The sequence below is a fragment of the Xenopus tropicalis genome, chromosome 9, assembly GCF_000004195.4.
Source record: "Xenopus tropicalis strain Nigerian chromosome 9, UCB_Xtro_10.0, whole genome shotgun sequence".
Taxonomy (NCBI): Eukaryota; Metazoa; Chordata; class Amphibia; order Anura; family Pipidae; genus Xenopus; species Xenopus tropicalis.
This window is the reverse complement of record NC_030685.2, coordinates 20,721,852-20,743,668: the sequence shown is the minus strand read 5'-3', so window position 1 is coordinate 20,743,668 and position 21,817 is coordinate 20,721,852. Positions and strand designations below refer to the sequence as shown.

General features: G+C 41.8%; 2 protein-coding genes across 4 annotated transcripts in view; one reads left to right on the top strand and one right to left on the bottom strand.

The window, feature by feature from the left end:
- LOC100487239 (glucagon receptor) overlaps positions 1 to 8,511 on the bottom strand; it is a 77,530-nt gene extending 69,019 nt beyond the window's left edge. For all 3 annotated transcript variants that reach the window (XR_004220513.1, XM_002932427.5, XM_018097451.2), the window contains exons 1-2: positions 8,408 to 8,511; positions 3,436 to 3,527 (exon numbers count right to left, since the gene is read on the bottom strand). Coding sequence is in view for 2 of the 3 variants with exons in the window: in XM_002932427.5 (XP_002932473.2) it covers positions 3,436 to 3,461 (26 nt within the window). In the remaining variant the exon portion in view is untranslated. The remainder of the gene's footprint in view (positions 1 to 3,435; positions 3,528 to 8,407) is intronic.
- Positions 8,512 to 8,681: 170 nt separating this feature from the next.
- The window catches only part of cluap1 (clusterin associated protein 1), a 24,571-nt gene continuing 11,435 nt past the window's right edge, over positions 8,682 to 21,817 (top strand). Inside the window, 5 exon segments of the mRNA NM_001016969.3 lie at positions 8,682 to 8,703; positions 10,703 to 10,814; positions 11,701 to 11,785; positions 13,087 to 13,266; positions 15,493 to 15,588. Coding sequence (NP_001016969.1) covers positions 8,682 to 8,703; positions 10,703 to 10,814; positions 11,701 to 11,785; positions 13,087 to 13,266; positions 15,493 to 15,588 — 495 coding nt within the window.

The window sequence follows — 21,817 nt, the reverse complement described above, 5'->3', positions numbered from 1 at the left end:
GTCACCCTAAGAAATAATTCTAAATTGTTTTCTATTGTGTTGTGATGGGTTTAAAAAAGTTAAAAGAGGAAAATGTTCCTACTATTATCTGCCAAAAAGTTAGTGTTAAAAGCAAAGCACATAAAATGGGAACAGTTTCCATGTTTCCCATGATGCAGTGTTCCTTCCAATATGCCACACATCTGATGCAAGTAACCACAACATCTTGCAATGCTAGAATTCAAGGGCAAAATTTTTACCTTATAGACATCAAATGGATACAGCATGCCGCTTCAATGTCGTTCAGTTTTCAGGCAAAAACATACAGGTTTTCTGGAGCGATTTGTGGCTGGAACCCTGTGTTTATGTATGATTATTTAGAGATGCACCAAATCACCCACTGTCCTTTGGACCTCAGCTACAAGTAATAGGCACAATAGAAGTATACAGACAGAAGTATATAGAGGGGCTCTCTAGACAGAGGTTAAAAGGAGGATGAAAGCCTTTGAAAATCTGAGGCCTCCAGGGCCTTTTAAACACACCACAGGGGACCGCCAATACAGCCCATGTTGCCATACCTGTAAATAAAATGCAACTTGGTTGGCGGGGGACAACTATGGCTGCTTAATATCTGGATTGGCTTCGGCTTTGGTACATTTTCCACTGGGTATAGAAAAAAAAACATTATGTTCCACCTTACAGCACTACAATTCCTTTGTTCAATTTTGTGGCAGATTAAATATTCAGCTTCAATATTTGAAATTCTGGATTCAGTGCATCCCTAGCAGATGCAGCGCCAACTGGCCTCTAATAAGAGTTGGTTAGTGGGGCAGGTAGAGGTTGGTGATGATTTAGCTACTTGTTGTGACTTTAGCTTCTCTAATATTTCTTAGGGATCATTTAGCATTATATAAGTTGCACCTAGGTATTAGGGTGCCCATAGCAATCAAACAACAATTAGTTTTGATCAGTCTATTACAAGTTAAAAAATGAAAGCAAAGATCTAATTGGTGTCTACGGGCAACTGAATGGTTTATACCCTTCTAGTTGTTTCAGTGTTCATTAAAAATAATAGCAAGAGCAATTTTTTTTTTTAGTTCAGTGCCTCATTAACCAAAATGTTATCGGGTCTTTCATAGCTATACATTTAATTGCCTCCCATGAGATCTTATATATAAATTTACATCTAACTTATCCATGTTAAAAAAAAAAAAGGTGACCTCTTCTGTTCATAATAAAGAACTGGCTTGCTCAGGATGAGAGGCGCAATCTATGACCCCACCACCCCCACAAGTTCAAGAAACAGCTGCAAACAGATCGTGGTAGCATTTTGAAGTCATTAATTGATGCGCGCATGTAAGAAGGTGGCTTATGGAGAACAATAAGCTTTCATTTTTTTTCAACTATAATGGATGTTCATAGTTAAAGTAAGCCATTGGGAGAAAGGCTTTTATCAACTGTTGCCACAGCTGTTCAATATGTCATGAGTTTTATTTGTGTAGTACATATATTAGGATTCTGTCTGTCCTGAGGTAAGCCAATTATTATGCCCAACACAGATATGCTGTAACACCGAATGAGCATAAAAGGAGCATACATTGTCGTATAATAATGATTACAAATCAAAACACAAGGGGGTCTGAGCCAGCAAGATGATCCAATTTAATTTAACGGGCAGGTGACTAAGTCGTGTAGAAAATGTGATCAGTGTACAGAGCAGGCAGATTTTTATAGCCCATGCATTAAAAAATACTTGCTTGTGAGTAAGTGCACGTTCCGACTAATGTAACTTAATGCGGTTACTATGCAGTCAGGTTCAAATGCTTAAGACCTATTGGCTACAGACCCACAGGGAACAACAAAGTGACTGATGTAGTGCCGTGAGGTGGAACACAATTTCAGCATACATGGAGTAGGTACATAGACTAAGGAAGCTATGCAGTTGCATTTAAATGCTCAAGCCTTATATACTACAGACCCACATGGAAGAATTAATTAACTGACTCATGAAGAGCTGTGCAGTGAAGACACTGGAGCACACAGCATGTAGAAACAGTTGTGGTTACATAGCTCTATGGGTGTAGTTGCTATTTTCTAAGACCAATTGGCTACAGGTCCAAATGGAAGAATGGAACCAACTGACACACCTGGAACACTAGAGCACATGCATGCAGAAACACATATGGGTACATACAAGGTCAGAACTCCTTGTGGGCCCAGGCCCTAGTGAACTCCAGTCTGGGAAACTTCCCATAGGCCCTTTCTTATTTCCAATAGAACCTCTTAAGCTATACTATTTGGCACTGTCTTAAATTATTGTGAGAGAGGGTCCTAGATGTCAGAGAGGTCCAGACTGGCCTGGATTTGTAGGCTCTTGCAAAATGCTAAATGGGCCGCTGTAAGATAACATAGACAGTAATTATTTAGTAGGATGGTGGGGTTAGTTTGGGCCTCTGTGTACATGAAATGCCAGGGGGTATTTTAACCGTCTCTGCCAGATTCTCTGGAAGGCACTTGGAGGCAAAGTCTGGCACTGGGTACATTCCCATAGTGTTTATTCTTGATACTCTCAGAACTACAGCATGTAGCATTGCCACCTCACCCCTTTAATACCAACCCCACATTGAATCCACATCCTGAATGGATAATTAGCAATTAATTTAGATGCATGCTGCAGACTGAACTGATTTATGTACAACTATGCTGCATTGGCTGGTATTAAAGAGGTGAGGTGATTGCAGGATACCTGATATGACAGGTAAACTTGTTATAGGCTACGAGAAGCAGAGATTGACCAAATGATGGACAACAAAAGGACACCTGAGACCGATAATTATGAAAAACACTGCAGTAGGGTATGGACAGAAGTTACTGCAATATGATTTCACTGAGATTTTTTTCTTTTTGTATTTCACTGTTTGACATCTGTTTAACCTTCAAGTTTACTTGGTCTTTGATTGTACATCAATCATTAAAGGAACAGTAACACCAAAAAATGAAAGTGTATAAAAGTAAATAAAATATAATGTGCTGCTGCCCTGCACTGGTAAAAGTTGTGTGTTTACTTCAGAAAGTCTACTATAATTTATATAAATAAGCTGCTATGTAGCCATGGAGGCAGCCATTCAAAGGAGAAAAGGCACAGGCACATAGCAGATAACAGATAAAACACTATTGTATTCTACAGAACTTATCTGTTATCTGCTATGTAACCTGTGCCTTTTCTCCTTTTTTCCAGCTTGAATGGCTGCCCCCATGGCTACACAGCAGCTTATTATATACATTATAGTAGTGTTACTGTAGCAAACACACTAGTTTTAACCGTGCATTATATTTTTATTACTTTAAAGCTCTTTCATTTTTTGGTGTTATTGTTCCTTTAAGATCACTCAAGCCCAGTTGTGGAGTTGTGGTGTAGAATGATACTAGCAATTATATTTATACTGCAGTATTTACCTTTCTTCTTTGCTTCTTCCCTCCATGTTGTGTTTCAGTGTTTCTTTGATGTGGAGGACATTGATTGCAGAGAGTTGCACAGCTTCTGAGGACTAAAATTAATATGACGTTAAATAACATAATAACACTGACGTGTTAGAGTAAGTATATTTTTTTGAGACATTGGGGCTCATTTACTAACACAGGTGCTAAATGGCACCAGTGCATTTGTCAAAAGCAAGTAATTATCAGTCATAATAACAAGCTGGACATCAAAGATTTAGTATATGCCCTCATGCTAAAAAAAACAGAATAAATGTAAATAAATTCCTGGTTCTAAACATGTTGTAGTTCCCCTTTAACATGCAGCAGAAGTTCAGAAATAATCATTCTGCAAATCGTATGAGTGTTTTCAGAAACCCCATGGCATGATGATATTTTGTCTTGTATTGATTGCGTTTCCTGATTAAATGTGAACTTTACTGCATTACATCTATACTTGCCATTCTCTGGAAAATAAAGGCACTTGTTTTTGGTTGCTTCCCATTGTCTCTAATCAAAACTAATTGCTTTGTTAGACCAGGAAACAAGTATTAGCTACACTTAATGTGAAATTAGTTCCTATAAATATGAACTCCCTGCTAGCTACAGTAACAGTGATATCAGTGCTCCTATTGTATTTGATTGTTGCCTGGCCTAAAAAATGTCTGGCAAATAGCAATATATACAGTATATATGTATAAACACAAATATTTAATACGCAAGAGCCCTGAATATCCTGGTAATTTTATCCTTATAATTGGTGCTTAGTGATGTCATTAGTCTTTTTGGCCTTTGGCCTTGTGCCTTCGTATTGTCATGGAACCATATATTTATATATATATAAATATTAGGGTTGTCAGGGATAGGCAGACTTCTTGTCAGATTGTCTTGCTGTAATTAGGGCAGGGTTTGGACAGATTGAGGCCAGGTTTGGTTAGATAAGGAGTATGGCCAGGACCATGGCAATCCTCATGTCTTTTGTAAATCAGGTATGGACAGGGAGTCAAAACAGGCCCTGGCTTTAAAAGTACACAGAGGCCCAAACAGCCCCCACCAGCCCAAAAAATAGTGAGTGTCTATGGCATCTTACAGCAGCCCCTCTGGCATTTGCCACAACTCACAGATTGCCAGTCCAACTGTTGTACATACACAAATATCTCATATCTATACTGTAAAAACATTAAAGTTTATGCATTTGCATGACCAAAAGCAATGCAACTTCTCATGGACCAACTATAGGCTGCAGGATTTTACTAGGGTGCAGGGCATGCAGCCGGGCCCCCACCACTCCCCTTTTGGACACATTTTTGAAGCAAACTCACACCGGTGCAATCGTAATTGTATGGTGCGAGCATCTAGTGGGCCCCGAGGGGGTGCGGGCCCAAGTGCGATCGAACCCTCCACACCCCCGGTAGTTCCACTACTGATTGTGCCAATGAGTTGTACTCAACTAAATATAGAAGGAATGTGCTTTAAAAAGTAGTGTTTTGGGCTGATTTATTGAAATTTCTCCAAAAACGCTACTAGTTTCATCCCCACCCCTCATTTGACACAGGGACCTGAGAGGATCTATAGGGAGCTTCAACAAAGGGGTAATTTTTACACTAAGGGGCTGATTTACTTACCCACGAACGGGTCGAAATGAGTCCGATTGCGTTTTTTTCGTAATGATCGTTATTTTGCGATTTTTTCGTATGTTTTGCGATTTTTTCGTATGTTTTGCGATTTATTCGGATTCTTTACGAATTTTTCGTTACCAATACGATTTTTGCGTAAAAACGCGAGTTTTTCGTATCCATTACGAAAGTTGCGTAAAAAGTTGCGCTTTTTTCGTAGCGTTAAAACTTACGCGAAAAGTTGCGCATTTTTCGTAGCGTTAAAACTTACGCGAAACTTTGCACCTTTTAAGTTTTAATGCTACGAAAAATGCGCAACTTTTTGCGTAAGTTTTAACGCTACGAAAAAAGCGCAACTTTTTACGCAACTTTCGTAATGGATACGAAAAACTCGCGTTTTTACGCAAAAATCGTATTGGTAACGAAAAATTCGTAAAGAATCCGAAAAAATCGCAAAACATACGAAAAAATCGCAAAATGTTCGTTTTTAAGTCGGAACTTTTCCAATTCGGGTCGGATTCGTGGGTTAGTAAATCAGCCCCATAGTATTAGTTTTTAGACCAAAGTGAAACCAGAACCATATATTATATATAATTGCTTACAAGATTAGAGGTTTTTAGTTTATCCTATATGTCTACTTTAATGCAATAAACCTCTTCAAGGCCCATCCTCTAAAGCTGGCCATACACGTGGCGATCTGACGATGTTTCGTGCAACCATCGGTCGCACGAAACATCGTCAGATCCGCCACACACAGTGTCAGGGCTGAAACAGCAGATAAGGAGGTAGAAACAATAGGATTTCTACCTCCTTTTGCCGATTCAGCCCTGACGGCAGATTTTGGGTCAGGCGCCTTCTATGGCGCCCGATCAAAATTTTCTAACCTGGCTGATCGGCGAGTCGTCCGATATCAGCAGCTTCCTGCGATATCGGTCGACTCGCCGACATGCCATACATGCACCGAATATCGTACGAAACGAGGTTTCGTACAATAGTATCAGTGCGTGTATGGCCAGCTTTATGCTTGAGGAGGTTGCAAGCATTGTTCTCCGGTCACAATGCTACTCCAGTTTCATTTAGGCACTCCATAGTGTACAACCAAATGCAACAAAATGTTTCAGGGGTTATTCTCTTACACAAGAGGAGTTTAACAACTAGCTTTTGTTGAAACAAAATCAAGGATGCTGCTGCCAGCCGGCAGCACCCCTCAAGATACCAGTGATGGCAAAAAGCCTTTCCTGGAAACTCAAAGAGCCTAAATTTATATTTTTTTCAATTGGAATTTTGACTTTGCTAGTGCAGAGAGCACTATTGCACTCTCTACATTAGCAATGTTGACCCCCTTAGCCCCTTCTGATGCAAAAACCTTAGCATGTAGGGGCAAGCGGGGCGGCATTAGAGGCAGAAACACCTAAATCTGGTGGTGGAGCTGATGGGTAGAGGGGGATCCTGGACCCTGGTGCGCAAATCGCAGGGAGGTGATGCTGAGCTGAGTGTCGTTGTGCATATGGCGGGGTGAAGCCTTGGGCCCTGTAACCAGTTTTATGGTCAAAACTGATATCTTCTCCACATACACTTTTTGGGCTTTGGGGGTGTCCATAAAATCCCCTTGCAGCACCACACAACTCAGCCCACAGTGCTCCACTTGGCCAGCCTTGATTACTTTACCACACTACTACTGCCCCTAGGGCTGCCACCATGGGCGTCCACAGAAGGGGGCAAGAGGGGGCACTTGCCCCCCCCTGGAAAAGTAGCAAAAAAAACCTTACTTTCTGCACTGTCTCCTCAAGCCCGTTTTTGCTGTGCTCCGATTGGATCTTTCTTCTTGTGGATTCTCCAATCAGAGCACAGCTTCCTTGACAGACAGTAAAATTGACCAATCAGAGCACAGATGCACACAGGGATCGGGAGATTTTGCAAACTGGAAACAAATGAAGACTGAAAAGAAGAATCTGCAGCTGTAACTTTACCTGAGAACCAACTCTCAACTTTTGCTGCAGATTTCATCCCACAGGCACTATACACAGGTACTATACACAGGCACTATACACAGGCACTATACACAGGCACTATACCCAGGCACTATACCCAGGCACTATACCCAGGCACTATACCCAGGCACTATACCCAGGCACTATACCCAGGCACTATACGCAGGCACTATACGCAGGCACTATACCCAGGCACTATACCCAGGCACTATACCCAGGCACTATACGCAGGCACTATACCCAGGTACTATACGCAGGCACTATACGCAGGCACTATACCCAGGTACTATACACAGGCACTATACACAGGCACTATACACAGGTACTATACCCAGGCACTATACCCAGGTACTATACACAGGCACTATACACAGGTACTATACCCAGGTACTATACACAGGCACTATAAACAGGTACTATACCCAGGTACTATACACAGGCACTATACACAGGTACTATACCCAGGTACTATACACAGGCACTATAAACAGGTACTATACCCAGGTACTATACACAGGCACTATACACAGGTACTATACCCAGGTACTATACACAGGCCTCTGTTCTGCCTCTATACAGATTTCAAATGGGGGCCAAAAATATTGCTCTGTGAGGCTACAATTTTATTATTATTATAATTTTGTATTACTTATTTTTCCAAGTAGGCCCCTTAACTATTCATATTCCCATCTCTTGTTTAAACCACTACCTGGTTGCTAGGGTAAATAAGACCCTAGCAACCAGATAGCTGCTGAAATACCAAATGGAGAGCTGCTGAACAAAAAGCTAAATAACTGAAAAACCATTAAAAATAAAAGTGAATTTGAATGCAAACTAGCCCTGATCACAAACACAAATGTTTGCAGATCCCCTCACAGAAATGCGCGTATAAATACTTTAACATACTAAACATTTTAGGGTAAAAACAAAAAAGCCCCCCCCGCACTTTTGTACAGTATCCCTGGGAGTCAGTGGGAACGGCAAGAGGTAGTTGGGAGGTTAACTTTTTACGCCAGCAGCGAATCCACTAAGTGTCACATTAGCTGTAGGTCAGTCTGTGTATGGGCCATCTTTAGCCTCCCCTAGTATCATCCTGCAAAAAAAATATATATATTTATATATATATATATATATATATTTGTCTGTTGCAGGATGATACTAGCTTACTTGCCCCCCCTTGGAAAATTTTCTGCGGACGCCCATGGCTGCCACCTGGCTGCCATTTTACTGGCTTGGTCAATAAAAATGCTTTACCCTACATAGGGACTAAAAAAAGATTTATACGCACCTCTGTTATGTTTCTATATATTTATAAAGTAAACCATTATAACTAGCAGTACTTACAGGCACATTTGCACATAGCTCAAGCTACTGCAACCAATGGACTTTGTTTACAAGTTCGGGACTCAGACAGAACGAATAGAAATACTAAAGCGCGCACACCAACCCTCGACTGCGCCTGCGCTAGACTTTCATACGCGCTCTCGCATTTTCGATTTTTTGAGACCTACGAGCCGCCGTAGCAGAAGCGTTCGCTGTTGCCAGGATACCCAATACATCCGCCTAGTGACGGCCTACTGAGATTCTGTACAGCCTCCGGGATATCACCGCTGGTAACATGTCTTACCGAGATCTGAGAAGTAAGTACGGTGTGTTAGCTCTACATGTGTACATATATGCATTGCTTATACAAAGCTAGGCTTGTAGGGCCTTTCAGGGAAATATTCTCCCAGTTTCCAATGGCGAATATATTATTCCCTTTATACATTACCATTAGGCTTAACCTGTCCTTTGCAGCAGGTGATTTTTGTAGCTATAAAGCATGGGTGGTTTCAATTGTGGGGAGTTGTAGTTCACCAAACTGGGGGTGTGGGTGGATATCCCTGCTATAAAGGGCCTTGTAGCTAAAAGAAGGTTGTTGTTGTAATAATTATATATGTGGAAGTGCTGATTGGTTTCTAGGGTCAAAGACCACCCCCAACGGCAACTAGAGAATTTGATTTATTTTGAGACTACATATTTATCATGTTAGTACAGGTATGGGACCTTTTATCCAGAATGCTCGGGACCTGGGGTTTTCCGGATAAAGGGATCTTTCCATAATTTGGATCTCCACAGTTTGTCTGCTAAAAATCATTTATATATTAAATAAACCCAATAGGATTGTTTTGCATCCAATAAGGATTAATTATATCTTAGTTGGGATCAAGTACAGGTACTGTTTTATTATTACAGAGAAAAGGGAATCATTTAACCATTAAATAAACCCAATATCTGTTCTGCCCCCAATAAGGATTAATTATATCTTAGTTGGGATCAAGTACAGGTACTGTTTTATTATTACAGAGAAAAGGGAATCATTTAACCATTAAATAAACCCAATATCTGTTCTGCCCCCAATAAGGGGTAATTATATCTTAGTTGGGATCAAGTACAGGTACTGTTTTATTATTACAGAGAAAAGGGAATCATTTAACCATTAAATAAACCCAATAGGACTGTTCTGCCCCAATAAGGGGTAATTATATCTTAGTTGGGATCAAGTACAGGTACTGTTTTATTATTACAGAGAAAAGGGAATCATTTAACCATTAAATAAACCCAATAGGATTGTTCTGCCCCAATAAGGGGTAATTATATCTTAGTTGGGATCAAGTACAAGTACTGTTTTATTATTACAGAGAAAAGGGAATCATTTAACCATTAAATAAACCCAATAGGGCTGTTCTGCCCCAAAAAGGGGTAATTATATCTTAGTTGGGATCAAGTACAGGTACTGTTTTATTATTACAGAGAAAAGGGAATCATTTAACCATGAAATAAACCCAATAGGGCTGTTCTGCCCCCAATAAGGGGTAATTATATCTTAGTTGGGATCAAGTACAGGTACTGTTTTATTATTACAGAGAAAAATGGAATTGTTTAAAAAAAAAATAGAATTATTTGCTTCTAATGGAGTCTATGGGAGATGGCCTTTCTGTAATTTGGAACTAGATAATGGGTTTCTGGATAAGGGATCCCATTCCTGTAAACGTATTTAAAAAATCTGAGCTGTCAATTATATATTGCCTGCCCTGCCTCTATGCCTTCGGCATAGAGGCGGGGCAGGCAATATATGATTGACAGCTCAGATTTTTAAATACATTTAGGCAGGTATGGGATCCCTTATCCCAGGGCTTCCCAACCTTTTCAGCAGCACGGCCCGGTAGGAGGCAAATTTTTTTTCACACGGACCGATGGGGGCAGGGCGCGCCGCGTAATACATGCAACGCGCTGGGGAGGGGGGGTGCGCTGCGGCCCACTGCCCTGCTGTCCACGGCCCGGAACTGGTCCGCGGCCCGGCGGTTGGGGACCCCTGCCTTATCCCATATGGATGATTCAATTAAAAAAATAGGTTTCATGTTTACTTTCCAAAAGACTTTTATTTTACAGCTTTTTATGTGTGGGGGACAGGTCCCCTTTAAGCTGTAAATTAGTTTTACATTTTTGTTTTACTATCACAATATAAGGGATAAAAATCTGTGTGTATACCTTTAAAAACACAAGTGCATTATCCTATGGAACAGCTTTCACTGCAGTTAAATCAGGTAATAAATTCAGCATTACTCAATGTGTTTTTTTCACCTTCTGTATCCTAAGACTTTACAGAGATGATGCGGGCACTTGGATACCCTCGGCTGATTTCAATGGAGAACTTCAGGAGCCCTAATTTCCCCTTGGTTGCCGAAGTACTTATCTGGCTGGTGAAACGGTAGGGCATCATGCCTTTAGTTATACAGAACTGCTGAAATTGACTTTACTGGGAGACAACATGTTAGAAAAGCTAAGATACAATTATTTATTATGGACACTGGCACAAAGGCCCCAAAGAGAGCATTTTGCTGCCTGCATTTCCTATTGATATTCCCGGTGCCATGTGGAAGGTCCGGATGATTCCATTTCTAGTGGGCTTAAAATTGCAGGGTGCAAAATCTGTGGGTTCTGGCAAATGCCAGAGGGGCTGCTGTAAGATGCCATAGACAGTCACTATTTATTGGGCTGGTGGGGGCTGTTTGGACCTCTGTTTTCTTGAAGTGCCAGGCCCTATTGAATCTTAGTCTGGATCTTCCTGTGGCTATTAGAACATCCAGAACTCTGCATAAAAGTGGGCCAGCAAGAGCAATAACATTACCAAGTTCTAGGGTGTTGCACAAAATGCACGCTTGTTATTTACAGTGTTGGGACAACCATTTGGTCATAAGGAGAGTGTTAGAGCAATAGAGAAATAGTTTTAATGTGGTTTAAAGTTTTTGGCACACACCCATTGGTTCCTAAGGGCCCCCAAATTATTACATCTATGACAACACTGTTGTTTGTTTTCCCATGAAAGCAAATATGAATTTTCCTACAATCCCTAAACAACCTTCAAGTTTGGCATAGTTATTAAGTGCTTTGGGCTAGTCAGAGTGTATGGAAACCTGTGGGCTAGAGGAATAGATGATAGAAAGCGTAAGTGGGGGGAGGTGCATAGCATGGGTTTTCTGTCCTGTATGTATACTTGGTTTATATTACATTAACTCTATCATTTTTTTTTCATCATTTTCAGCTATCATTTGTCTGATTTATAGCATTCTGTATCTCTTTTCTCTGTTAAACAGTTATGAACCACATACAGACATCCCTGTGGATGTAGACACGGAGCAGGACAGAGTGTTCTTCATTAAAGCAGTTGCCCAGTTTATGGTAAGGATAGTAATGTCACGTTTATAACTAAGGGCTATTCAGTTCTTCCATCCCACTCTGAAAGCGCTTGGTCTTTGTAGGATGTTGGGAGTTTCAGTTCACTAACACTAAAACAGTATTTTTAGAGCTATAGCAGACTAAGAATCACTCGGAGGGGGGAAAGTCAGTAATCACTTGGGGGTGCCAAAATTTAGGCAAAGGCCAGTGACTGTATTCACCGGTGCTCCTATCAGTAGAAAACTGCACCAACCTGGGGTTATTTCAGCGAGCACCACAGAGCCATCCATCTGCTTCTTGCTTCTTTGCACAGGTGGACATACACAGTAGAGTGAAAAGCAGAGCTTTAACAAAAAAAAAACTGGCGTTTTTACTCTACTGCGCATTCTTCAGCCCCTGGATTTTTAAGAAAGAAGAAGCAAAAGAACAGGATTGCTCTGTGGTGCTCGCTACAAAGAACCCCAGGCTGGTGCAATTTGTTGCAGAACAGCTCCAGGCTATCAGGTAGATGAATACCATTACTAGGGGTTGGGGAATACCTAACTTCTGGCACCCACATGTGATTGTGACTTTCCTTTTAACTTCTACTTTAAACGTAAAGAAATTACATACATTTTGACAAGTATGAAGGATTCTGCAAATAACACAGCATATCTAGAATTCAAGTCACAGATCAGCAGGGTTGCTATAAGAAATAAGGGAGAGTTATATATCCACATGGCCATGTCATTGCTTCACCAAATCCTGCCCACAATCCACTCAAACTCATCCCTGCTGATACAAAGCAGCTTTACTTCTACATGAATATTTTTATTAAGTTCAGGCCTGGTTTCCTCGTGATTGTGTTTAGAACATGGGAAGACCGTGGTGCTGAACTAAACTGACTGCGCTCATTTAGTTTATGCTGGTGGGAGGGGGCTAATATAAATGTATCTGACACCTCAGCTCCCTGTACATCTACATTTTATTAATAGTCATTACCTGGGGGTGTTTACCTTGGAGCACATATTGTATTTAGTTTTAATGTCATGTTAATTGAACTACCAGTGCTGTACTGGCTCCTTATCTGTAAGCAAAGAAGCCCTTGTACAGGTATTTATTCTTTTCCATAAACAGTTCTTGGGAACATTAAGAAGGTAAAACCCACAGAGTATTGTATAAACAGTACATAAACACTTTTGTTTTAATATATTCACACTGTAATTGTATGATGCTACATTACTAGAGGGTTTTCTTCAAAAGACTATTGGTATGAAAGAAATTGTATATCATACTTACTGTTTTATGTTCTCTCACTGTTTTAGGCCACTAAAGCACACATAAAGTTAAATACAAGGAAGCTGTACCAGGCAGATGGATATTCAGTAAAGGAGCTCCTGAAGATCACCACAGTGTTGTACAATGCCATGAAATCCAAAGGCATGGAAAGTACCCAACTTGAGGACCAGGAAACATCCACCTTTAAATTTAATTTGGGATCTAAGGTGAGTTGTGTTCTTTGACATATTAGCTAACGGTCCCAGCCAGAAGCACAATAGGAGGGGAAGAGCCAATCACAGTCCTGCACTCACATAAGCAAAGACAGGCTTCAGTTCCCTATCAGGTCAGCCTAGCTGCTGATTGGTTCCTGTCCTATAGTGCAGTGTGCTAAGAGCCGCCGGCTCCCCTACACATAGATTTCAGCCAGCAGGAAGTGGAACAGATGGGCGGGACTAGTGGGGTTTTGGTGGAATTTTTCAATAAATCAGTCGAAAACACAACTTTTTTAAGCTAAATCCTTCTATATCTAAAAGAGTATAATTCACTGGTATGATATGTCTCCTTTAAAAATTAGCAAACCATGGAAGCTATTAATTTTTCTAATAGTTTTTTTTACCTAGTTAACCACCTTCAGGGTCTCCATCAAAAATCATGGGGCTCCGAAGAGGCACCTGCCTAGGGTGCAACAGTGGGAGGGGGCGCTGGGCATCTCCCTCTTCTGTGTGCCTTGCATAGTTAGAACCCATCTGTAAGATTTGGTGTCCGAGTCACTTGGTGGTGTAGCTAGGGGAATTCAGCCAGGGAGACAAGTGTGAGTGGAGTTTTGGGAAGAGGGGGTGGGTATGCCTTGGACACTTGTAACCTTTGCCCTGACAGTGGGACCCCATACCATGAAACTAGCATTTCCCTGTCCCTAGTAGACTTCAGTTTTTAGCCCACTGTATGTTTGGGCCTCCAAGACAGTGGGCCTTGCCAGCTATGCAGACTGGGCCCCAATGGAAAAAAAGAAGGAGACACCTAGTCATGCTCCTTATCCATCCCAGCCACGCCCCATTATGCCCAAACCTCCAATCAACAAAAATCTGTGCGGTGCTTCCTGCAAGCCCTACCCCCTTTACAGTCCACAAATCGGACTTTCACACGTCAGGTTCATTTCTGCCATGGGCCTTCTGACTGGCTTCCCCAACGAGTGCCACTTTTTCTCTAACTTTTTGCCCGATGAATACATTGATGGTTGAAACGCGTTGCCCATTTTATACTATGCAACTTTATCACTAATAAAACTCTTTCTACTTTTCTATTTTTGAGTGTGTAATGATTTGGGATCATTCAGTAGGCTGATTCCTGTGGATTAGCACCTCACTTATTTTTGATTAGGGTGTGTGCTTCCCATTTCTAATACAAGCTAATATGACGGCGACATTAAAAAAAAATGCTGTGTGCCATAAGCGTTAAATTAACTGTATTTTCCTATGGCAAACAACTCATTCATGCACGTCATTGCCAGACTGATCTCAAAGATGATAAGAAGAGCAGATTTATGAAATGCTCAGTATAGTGTGGATGCATTTATTAAAGCAATGATGAATGAAAATTTGGAATTCCTAAAATAGCAATTTGACATTTGCTTTATAACAATATCCTAATCCTGTTTTAATTGAGTATTGTAACAGTGAATATCCATCTGCAAAAATGACATGGAAGCATTATAGGTATCTTCCAATACAATGTCACATAGCTGCAGATCTTGTGTGTGAAGATCTGAGTATCCTGCAGTTCTAAGAAGTTAACCCCTTCACCACAGTGGAATAAAGCTTCCATGGAAAATTCTGTTTGCATTAGCAATTAAGAGGTTAATGGCGATATAACACTCCCTACAACTTTGCTGCTTGCAGGCACTACAAGGTGCCGGGGGTACACAGAGGAAGCAGAATTCTTATTAATCTCCAGTATTAAGTGGGCCACTGGCCCAGCTTGAATAATGTTTTGTCGACTACAGCTCCCAGCAACTAATTCTTTATAACATGTTTGAATATGCTGAGATTTCTAGTCCTGAAAAATTTGGATTTACTGGTATTGTTGATATCAACTTCATCAAGGAAAGATAATTATACATGTTACATGCCCTGCAGAGTCCCCAATCCTGAAATGCACCACCCACGACCCCCTACCTTGCCCATTTTGGCCTAAAAAAAGTTCCTATGAAAAAAAGCATAGTAGTGCAGTTTGTGGCTACCGTGCCTCTTAAAGGAAACCTAAACCCTCCGAATGAATATTATATTATGTTTATATTGTGTTTATATTATGTTAAGTGTTCCTCTTCGTATAAAGGACCAAGATTAGTCTTCCTGCCAACAAAAGAAAGTTTTATGAAATTCCAGGAACTGAGGTGGCTGGCAACTTTTTCTTTTGCTCTTTCAATCGTTCTAATTATACGAGTCTCATTTCAGATTTCAGATTTAAAGATGGCCAGACAGCTTGCTTCTGAAATTACCTCTAAAGGTGCAACATTGTACGACCTTCTTGGCAAGGAGGCTGATCTCAGGGTAAGTGTGAACGTCACATTTTTCTCCAGCTGCAGAAATATGAAGTCACAGTTGTTTAGTGGATATTTCAGTTTTGTATAAACACAAACATGCTATACTTTGTATAGTAATCTAAAGTATCCACAACATGTGTTAATTAAAAGGGGAAGATAGCCTAAACATCTTCTGCTGGCTGCCATATGATTTGGAACTTTTTAAATAAAGGATAGTAAAAAGAACAATGCCTGCAGGTCGCTTGAAATTAAGAGAAGATGGAGGATCTTTCAAAAGGCCTTTTGTTCTCAAAGGTTGCCTGGGATCCCATATATAACAGACTGCAGAGATATTAAAGGACAAGTATGCACCTTAGTATAATATTTATGTTGTAGAGCTCTCTAGGCTGATTTTAATTAGGGCTCTGACATTTCTAGTGGATGCTTCATATAAAGCACTACACAACATTTCAGTGCCGAAATCTGCTACATGTGCCTTCACCTTGGTGCAGACAGAGAAAAACACTGATTCAAGTATAGGTGGTGGATACTTGGCCTGTGTTTATCTACAGGCTGAGAATCTACCATGTGTGGCATAAAGCTGGCCACACACGCACCAATATAATGGTACCAGATCAGGTGCTTAGTGAGAAGCGAGCGCAGCATCAGGATGTGCAAGGTAGGAGTAAAAGGGGAGGTTGCCTATGTGCCGTGTTCCATTTAAAGCACAGTTCGTACGTCTCTGCACTCTAAAACTACCCTGTGCAGTGGACAGAAAAATGGCTGATCTGCTGTCGTCCACTGTGCTTCCCTCCAGTGGTCCCATCAGGGAACACTTTTGACTATATATGGGTTAATTTTTCATTCATTGAGGCTACATTTACTAAGTTGCAGCCTGGAGCAGTAGTCAATGACACATGGATTTGTTTAATTTATAGACATAGCTTATGATTGTAAGTCAAGCGGCAGCCAGCGCATAAAGCCTGTCATTGCCCATGATCTTATTACTCATTCTATATAATGAGCTGTACAAGCTCTGTGTGACACATTGCTTTGCTCCAAGTCCTATTCATTTCAGAGCGCTTGAACCAACCAAGAGAGTTTTAAATAATTGCTGCACAAATATAATGAGTTACCAGTAAAAACAGAGACGCGACTATAAGAGTTACAGGTTGGCCTATTATATTGCCTTGAATAAATATACTGGGGATTTTCTCTGCAGAGACTTATACACAGTCAATCTATGAGTTTAAACAAGAATTCTGACTAATGAATAAAGCAGGGTAAAACAAGAGGCACCTGTTCTCACCCCTGTGCATTAATAATCATCATAATTATCCCCATTAATCTGAGTGATGAAAGGGGAGCTGCTGGTGCAAGCTGTGGCCTAGTTATGATTCTGGGTATTATTAGTAGAGGTAGTCGGAACACATCTGACACGGAGATGCTGGAACTGTCACCAGCAGGGGATATTATTCATTTTTTCCACTCAAACGCATGTGGGCAGAGAAACCGGGTACATATTATTTCACCAGTTATTTTATTCTATAGTCGTGGTTAAAGAAGAACTAAAGCTTAGAAAGAAGTAGAGCGAATATAAGTATATGCCAAAGTCCACAATAGTAAAGCGCTCAACAGAGCTTGGTAAGATATAAAATTTATTTAGTGATAACCCAATGGTTCAGTTACTAACCTTGGAACACAGGAGGATGTCAAAAGGGATACTGGGAATTTAACTGCAGCATCACTGAATTTTATACATTGTTTTCCTTGGGGTGAGAAGTTACAGGCTTGACTATAGCTTAAAAAAGGTCTGAGTCAAAAATACTTACTTTATTAGTGAAAAATTAGTGGCCCTAACTCATTTTTTACTAATAAATTGTACCTGCGAACGCAGTGCTATTTTTTTCATATCTTATTTTTCATGTGCACCCAGACAAGTTCATACAAATGGGTAAGGAAGTGCACCTCTTGGTACTTATACCTATATATATATAAGTCGCAATGTGCCAGCACTTTACCCACAGATATCCAGAGGTGCAGGATCATAAAGCCGTATATATATATATATATAGTTAGAAATGGATCAGCACTCTCTGTTCTTAAAGGGGTGGTTCACTTTTAAGTAAATTTTTTATATGTTATAAAATTACCTATTCTAAGCAACTTTTCAGTTGGTCTTCATTACTTATTTGTTATCGTTTTCTAACTCTTTGCTGCTTCAGAAGGCGGAGGAGGTATTTCCAGGGATCCCACAGTGTCATTTTGACAGAGAGCGGCAGAAATGACATAATCCCAACAATAAGATTTTCTTTGCAGTTGCATTTTATTTGTGTCAGAGTGCATTTATTTTAAAGCATCAGCTGCAGTTGCATCAGCCATACCTCCCTCTCATGAACGCAATTAAGCTGTAATTATGGGGAATAACACTCTGGGGCTCATTTACCAATGCAGATACCTATAGGAACCAATCAGGGTTTTGCTTTCACTTTCAAACAGTTAATAGTTCAAAGCTACTTGCCGATTGGTTGCGGTGGGTTCCTTCACTGCTGGAGAATTGCCTGGTGATATATTGCATAAGCCCCGGTGATTGTATGATGGATGCACATAAAGCTTGTTTTGGAAAAAAAATCCTAAATCTGCACTACTTGGTTAATATTCATGTTTGTCTGCTTGAATGCTATTACCAGTGACTTAATGAGCTGTTGACAGTGCAGCCACCAGTCCATTAGCCCCAAGACTTGGGCCCATTAAACACTACAGAGTCTCAAAGCAATCATTTCTCATATAGTATGGAATAAAATGCTCCGTTCTCAGGCAAGCGTCTCGTTTCCAATTGAGACTGAAGTGTTTAATGTCTGCTGCTCCACAGCACTTATCTATCCTCCATTCACTCTGGAAGAGTAATAATGAATGCGGATGCCATAATTACGTGCAGTTACTGGTGTGTCCCTTATTCTTTGTGCATTATTGAGCTAATAGTGCTGGTTCTGTATACTCACATCCGACTGCTGCCGATCTGTGTTATCCACATTACAAAGAATACTAGATATTGACTGGATAGGACAACTAAGTGGCATCTGCATCAATGTAATCACTGCTGAAAGGTGATCATGTATTGATTTGTCAGTGCTACACGACTGTTGTCAGTGCAGGCAGCAAAATGCTTGGCATTGCCTCTCCATTGACATGTATAGTATTGTTCGAAAAACCAGTTATATAGTGATATGAAGTATCACGGATTGGTCCGGATGCTCAAGACCTACAGCTTAGGGAGCCAACCAGAATACATACTGGAACTGCAGGCTGGCACTCCGGATCACCAAAATTTAAACATCTCAAACAGCTCAATTTACATCAAAAGCATTCTTAGTTTATTAAATCCATACACAATATACAAAAAAGCCTTACGCGTTTTGTGCCACAGACAGGGTCGGACTGGGCTGCTGGGACACCGGGAAAAATCCCGGTGGGCCCCGGCGGCCCCGACCCGACCGCTCCTGCCCTGACGTGTTAAATTTACGCACATGGGGGAGGACGTTGGGTGGGGAGCCCTGCGAGGGAAGTTAGGGGGGCCCCTCCGGGGAGGGCTATGGGCGTGGGCCCCTGGGGTGGGAGCCCCGGTGGGCCGTTCACCCCCGAGTCCGACCCTGGCCACAGGGGACTGTTGTCAGTGCAAGCAGCAAAATGCTTGGCATTGTCCCTCCATTGACATGTATAGTAATTGCCTGGACCTCAGCAGTGCACGTATGGGTCAGGCAGATAACACTTTACGGACATGTTTCCAAGTGGTAATTGGCTGACCCATGAGTACAGGGTCCAGGCTATTAATCTTCTGCACCCTTCCCAAACTCGCCCCACTATCCTAATTGGTAGCCTTGGCAATACACAGGTGGCAGTTGCATAATACACATGGCAGGGCGGCCAATGAAAGAGGACAGGTAAGCACAAGAGAAACTGTGCCTGAAGATCACTTTTACTGAGCTGCCATCTATAGGGCACCTGTGTAACAGTACAAAAGGTTTTATTGCCCTTTTATCTTCTTTTTCAGAGCTTAAAGCCCATAGGCCACATGTGGCTCTCCAAGAAATACGGCCCCAGCCTGCCAATAAGTTCCACTGAATTAGACATTGGTGTTTTATTTTAATCCAGCTCTGAACTTGTAGTAAGTGGGGCCGTCGGGATTGTTGTACGAGCCCTTAGGGTGCTAGTCAGTGTAGGTAGCATGGGTGTTCATGGGCTGAACCGCAGGTGACTGGGGCTTTAAAGCCCACGCAGTTTATACTACGGTTTATACACGGCTTTGCGTGGGACAATTATATATTCTTATAAATACCATTAACTAATGCGTAATTTACTCTTGCCTATTCTCTGCGCTTATTTCAGCCTTAACAGTGTTTCTTCCAAGCGGCCTACAGTATAATGCTGATTAGGTACCATTGTGCAAAATCCGGAGGAAATCACTTGCAACTATAGCTTAACTGTAGCGACCTGCTGCTGATTCTTTCCATCAATGAATGCAGTCGTTTTTAGGGATTTTATAAATAATTACCAATGGCAGCAGCTTAAAGTTGACTTTGAGGCGCAGCATAATGTACAATAATGCAGAGAACCCCTGCCTGTGGTTGAATATCTTAACTCCCAATTTCTCCGATGAATCCAAAACAGAACTGGGACTGAAAAGCAGAGATAACTCATTGTACATATGTAGTAGTGGGGGAGTGGTGGAAATCTACTATCATTTTTTTTTATCGCTTCTCTGCCTTTTGGCTAAGATCAAGTGTAGTATCGAAAGAGAAACACTTGGTCCTCTGGCCATTAGGATGGCAAGCGGAAGATTGATGAAAGCGAAGGAGCTGTGTTCCCATGAGTGAGTGCCTGACTTATTTTTAGTCAGGGGCTATGCCCATGTACATTTTGCCTAATCGTGCTTCACTTCCTTTGCCCCAGCCATTAGGCGGCCGGAAGTTTTTCTTTTTTCTTTCTGCCCGCCAACTGGAGCCTTACCAAGGCAATCAATAGCATTGCACCCGCACACTTTTTTTGTGTTTGGTTTGTACACCAATGGATGGGTGTCATAGTCCTTTGAGCTTGACCTCAGGCCAAGACTTACGCCCTGGGGGAAGCTTTGGCAGAACCCAGGGTAGATGAGGACTCACCCTAGCTTCGGCGAAGGTGGACCTACCTTGCTGTCTGTTGGCTGTCCGTGCCTTGGACACATGAGCATTGGGGTCTATGCCTTTGGGTAGGACTCAGTGATTCAATATCATATTTTTATGGGCAGCATGGTGTGGCAATAGTTACTATTACTGCATTGAAACCCTGGGGTTCTATGTTTGATTACAGGGGAGTTTGTATGTTCTCCTAATGCTTGATTGGATACAGATCCAGACTGGCAAAACAAGTACACAGATGCCCAATAAATAGTGACTGTCTATGGCACCTTACAGCAGCCCCTCTGGCATTTGCCAGAACCCACAGATTGCCAGTCCGAGTGGATGCCCCAGTGTCCTCCCATACTCCCATACTAGTGTATTTTGATCTGTTGCTGCCAGGATTGGGCTGAGCCAACGGGGCAGCCCTTGCTCCGGCCCTTGTGGTCTACTCCCTGCCTTGAACTTGTGCTGAAAATAAAAGGAGACACAATGTAGGGGGGCATGCTGGCCACAAGTGTAAGGAACAGGGTGCACTACTACTACAGCCTGACCCTGGGTGCTGCCCTACGCACTTCTGCACCAGTAAAGGAACCCCCTACTCCAGGGGTGGGCAAACTTTTGGCCTCACGGGCTACATTTACTCACCCCCGGGCCAGGGCGGGCAGGGCCAGGCCAGCGTTAAGCCCTCCTTTGTCTCTTTAATTCCGGCACGCCAATGACACCAAGTCTCGCGTGATGAGACTTGGCGTCGTCGGCGGGCCAGATTAAAAAGGCCAAGGGGCCGGATGTGGCCCGCGGGCTGTAGTTTGCCCACCCCTGCCCTACTCCCCACCTCTGCTGCTGGATTTCATAGGAAAGTATCTGGCAGCAGGGAAAGTGGCTACCCCCCCCCCCCCCCCAAGTTTTATTTTCCATATAGGCATCTGGGGGCCATCCCCCTAAAGCTGCCGCCCTAGGCACAGGCCCTCGAGTGCCTATATGGTAAATACCCCTCTGGATAGGGATGTTAGATTGTAAGGTATTATGGGGCAGGGAGTGATGGGAATGATGTATAATCTCTTTAAAGAGTTGCAGAATCTGCCTGAACAATATAATTACAGG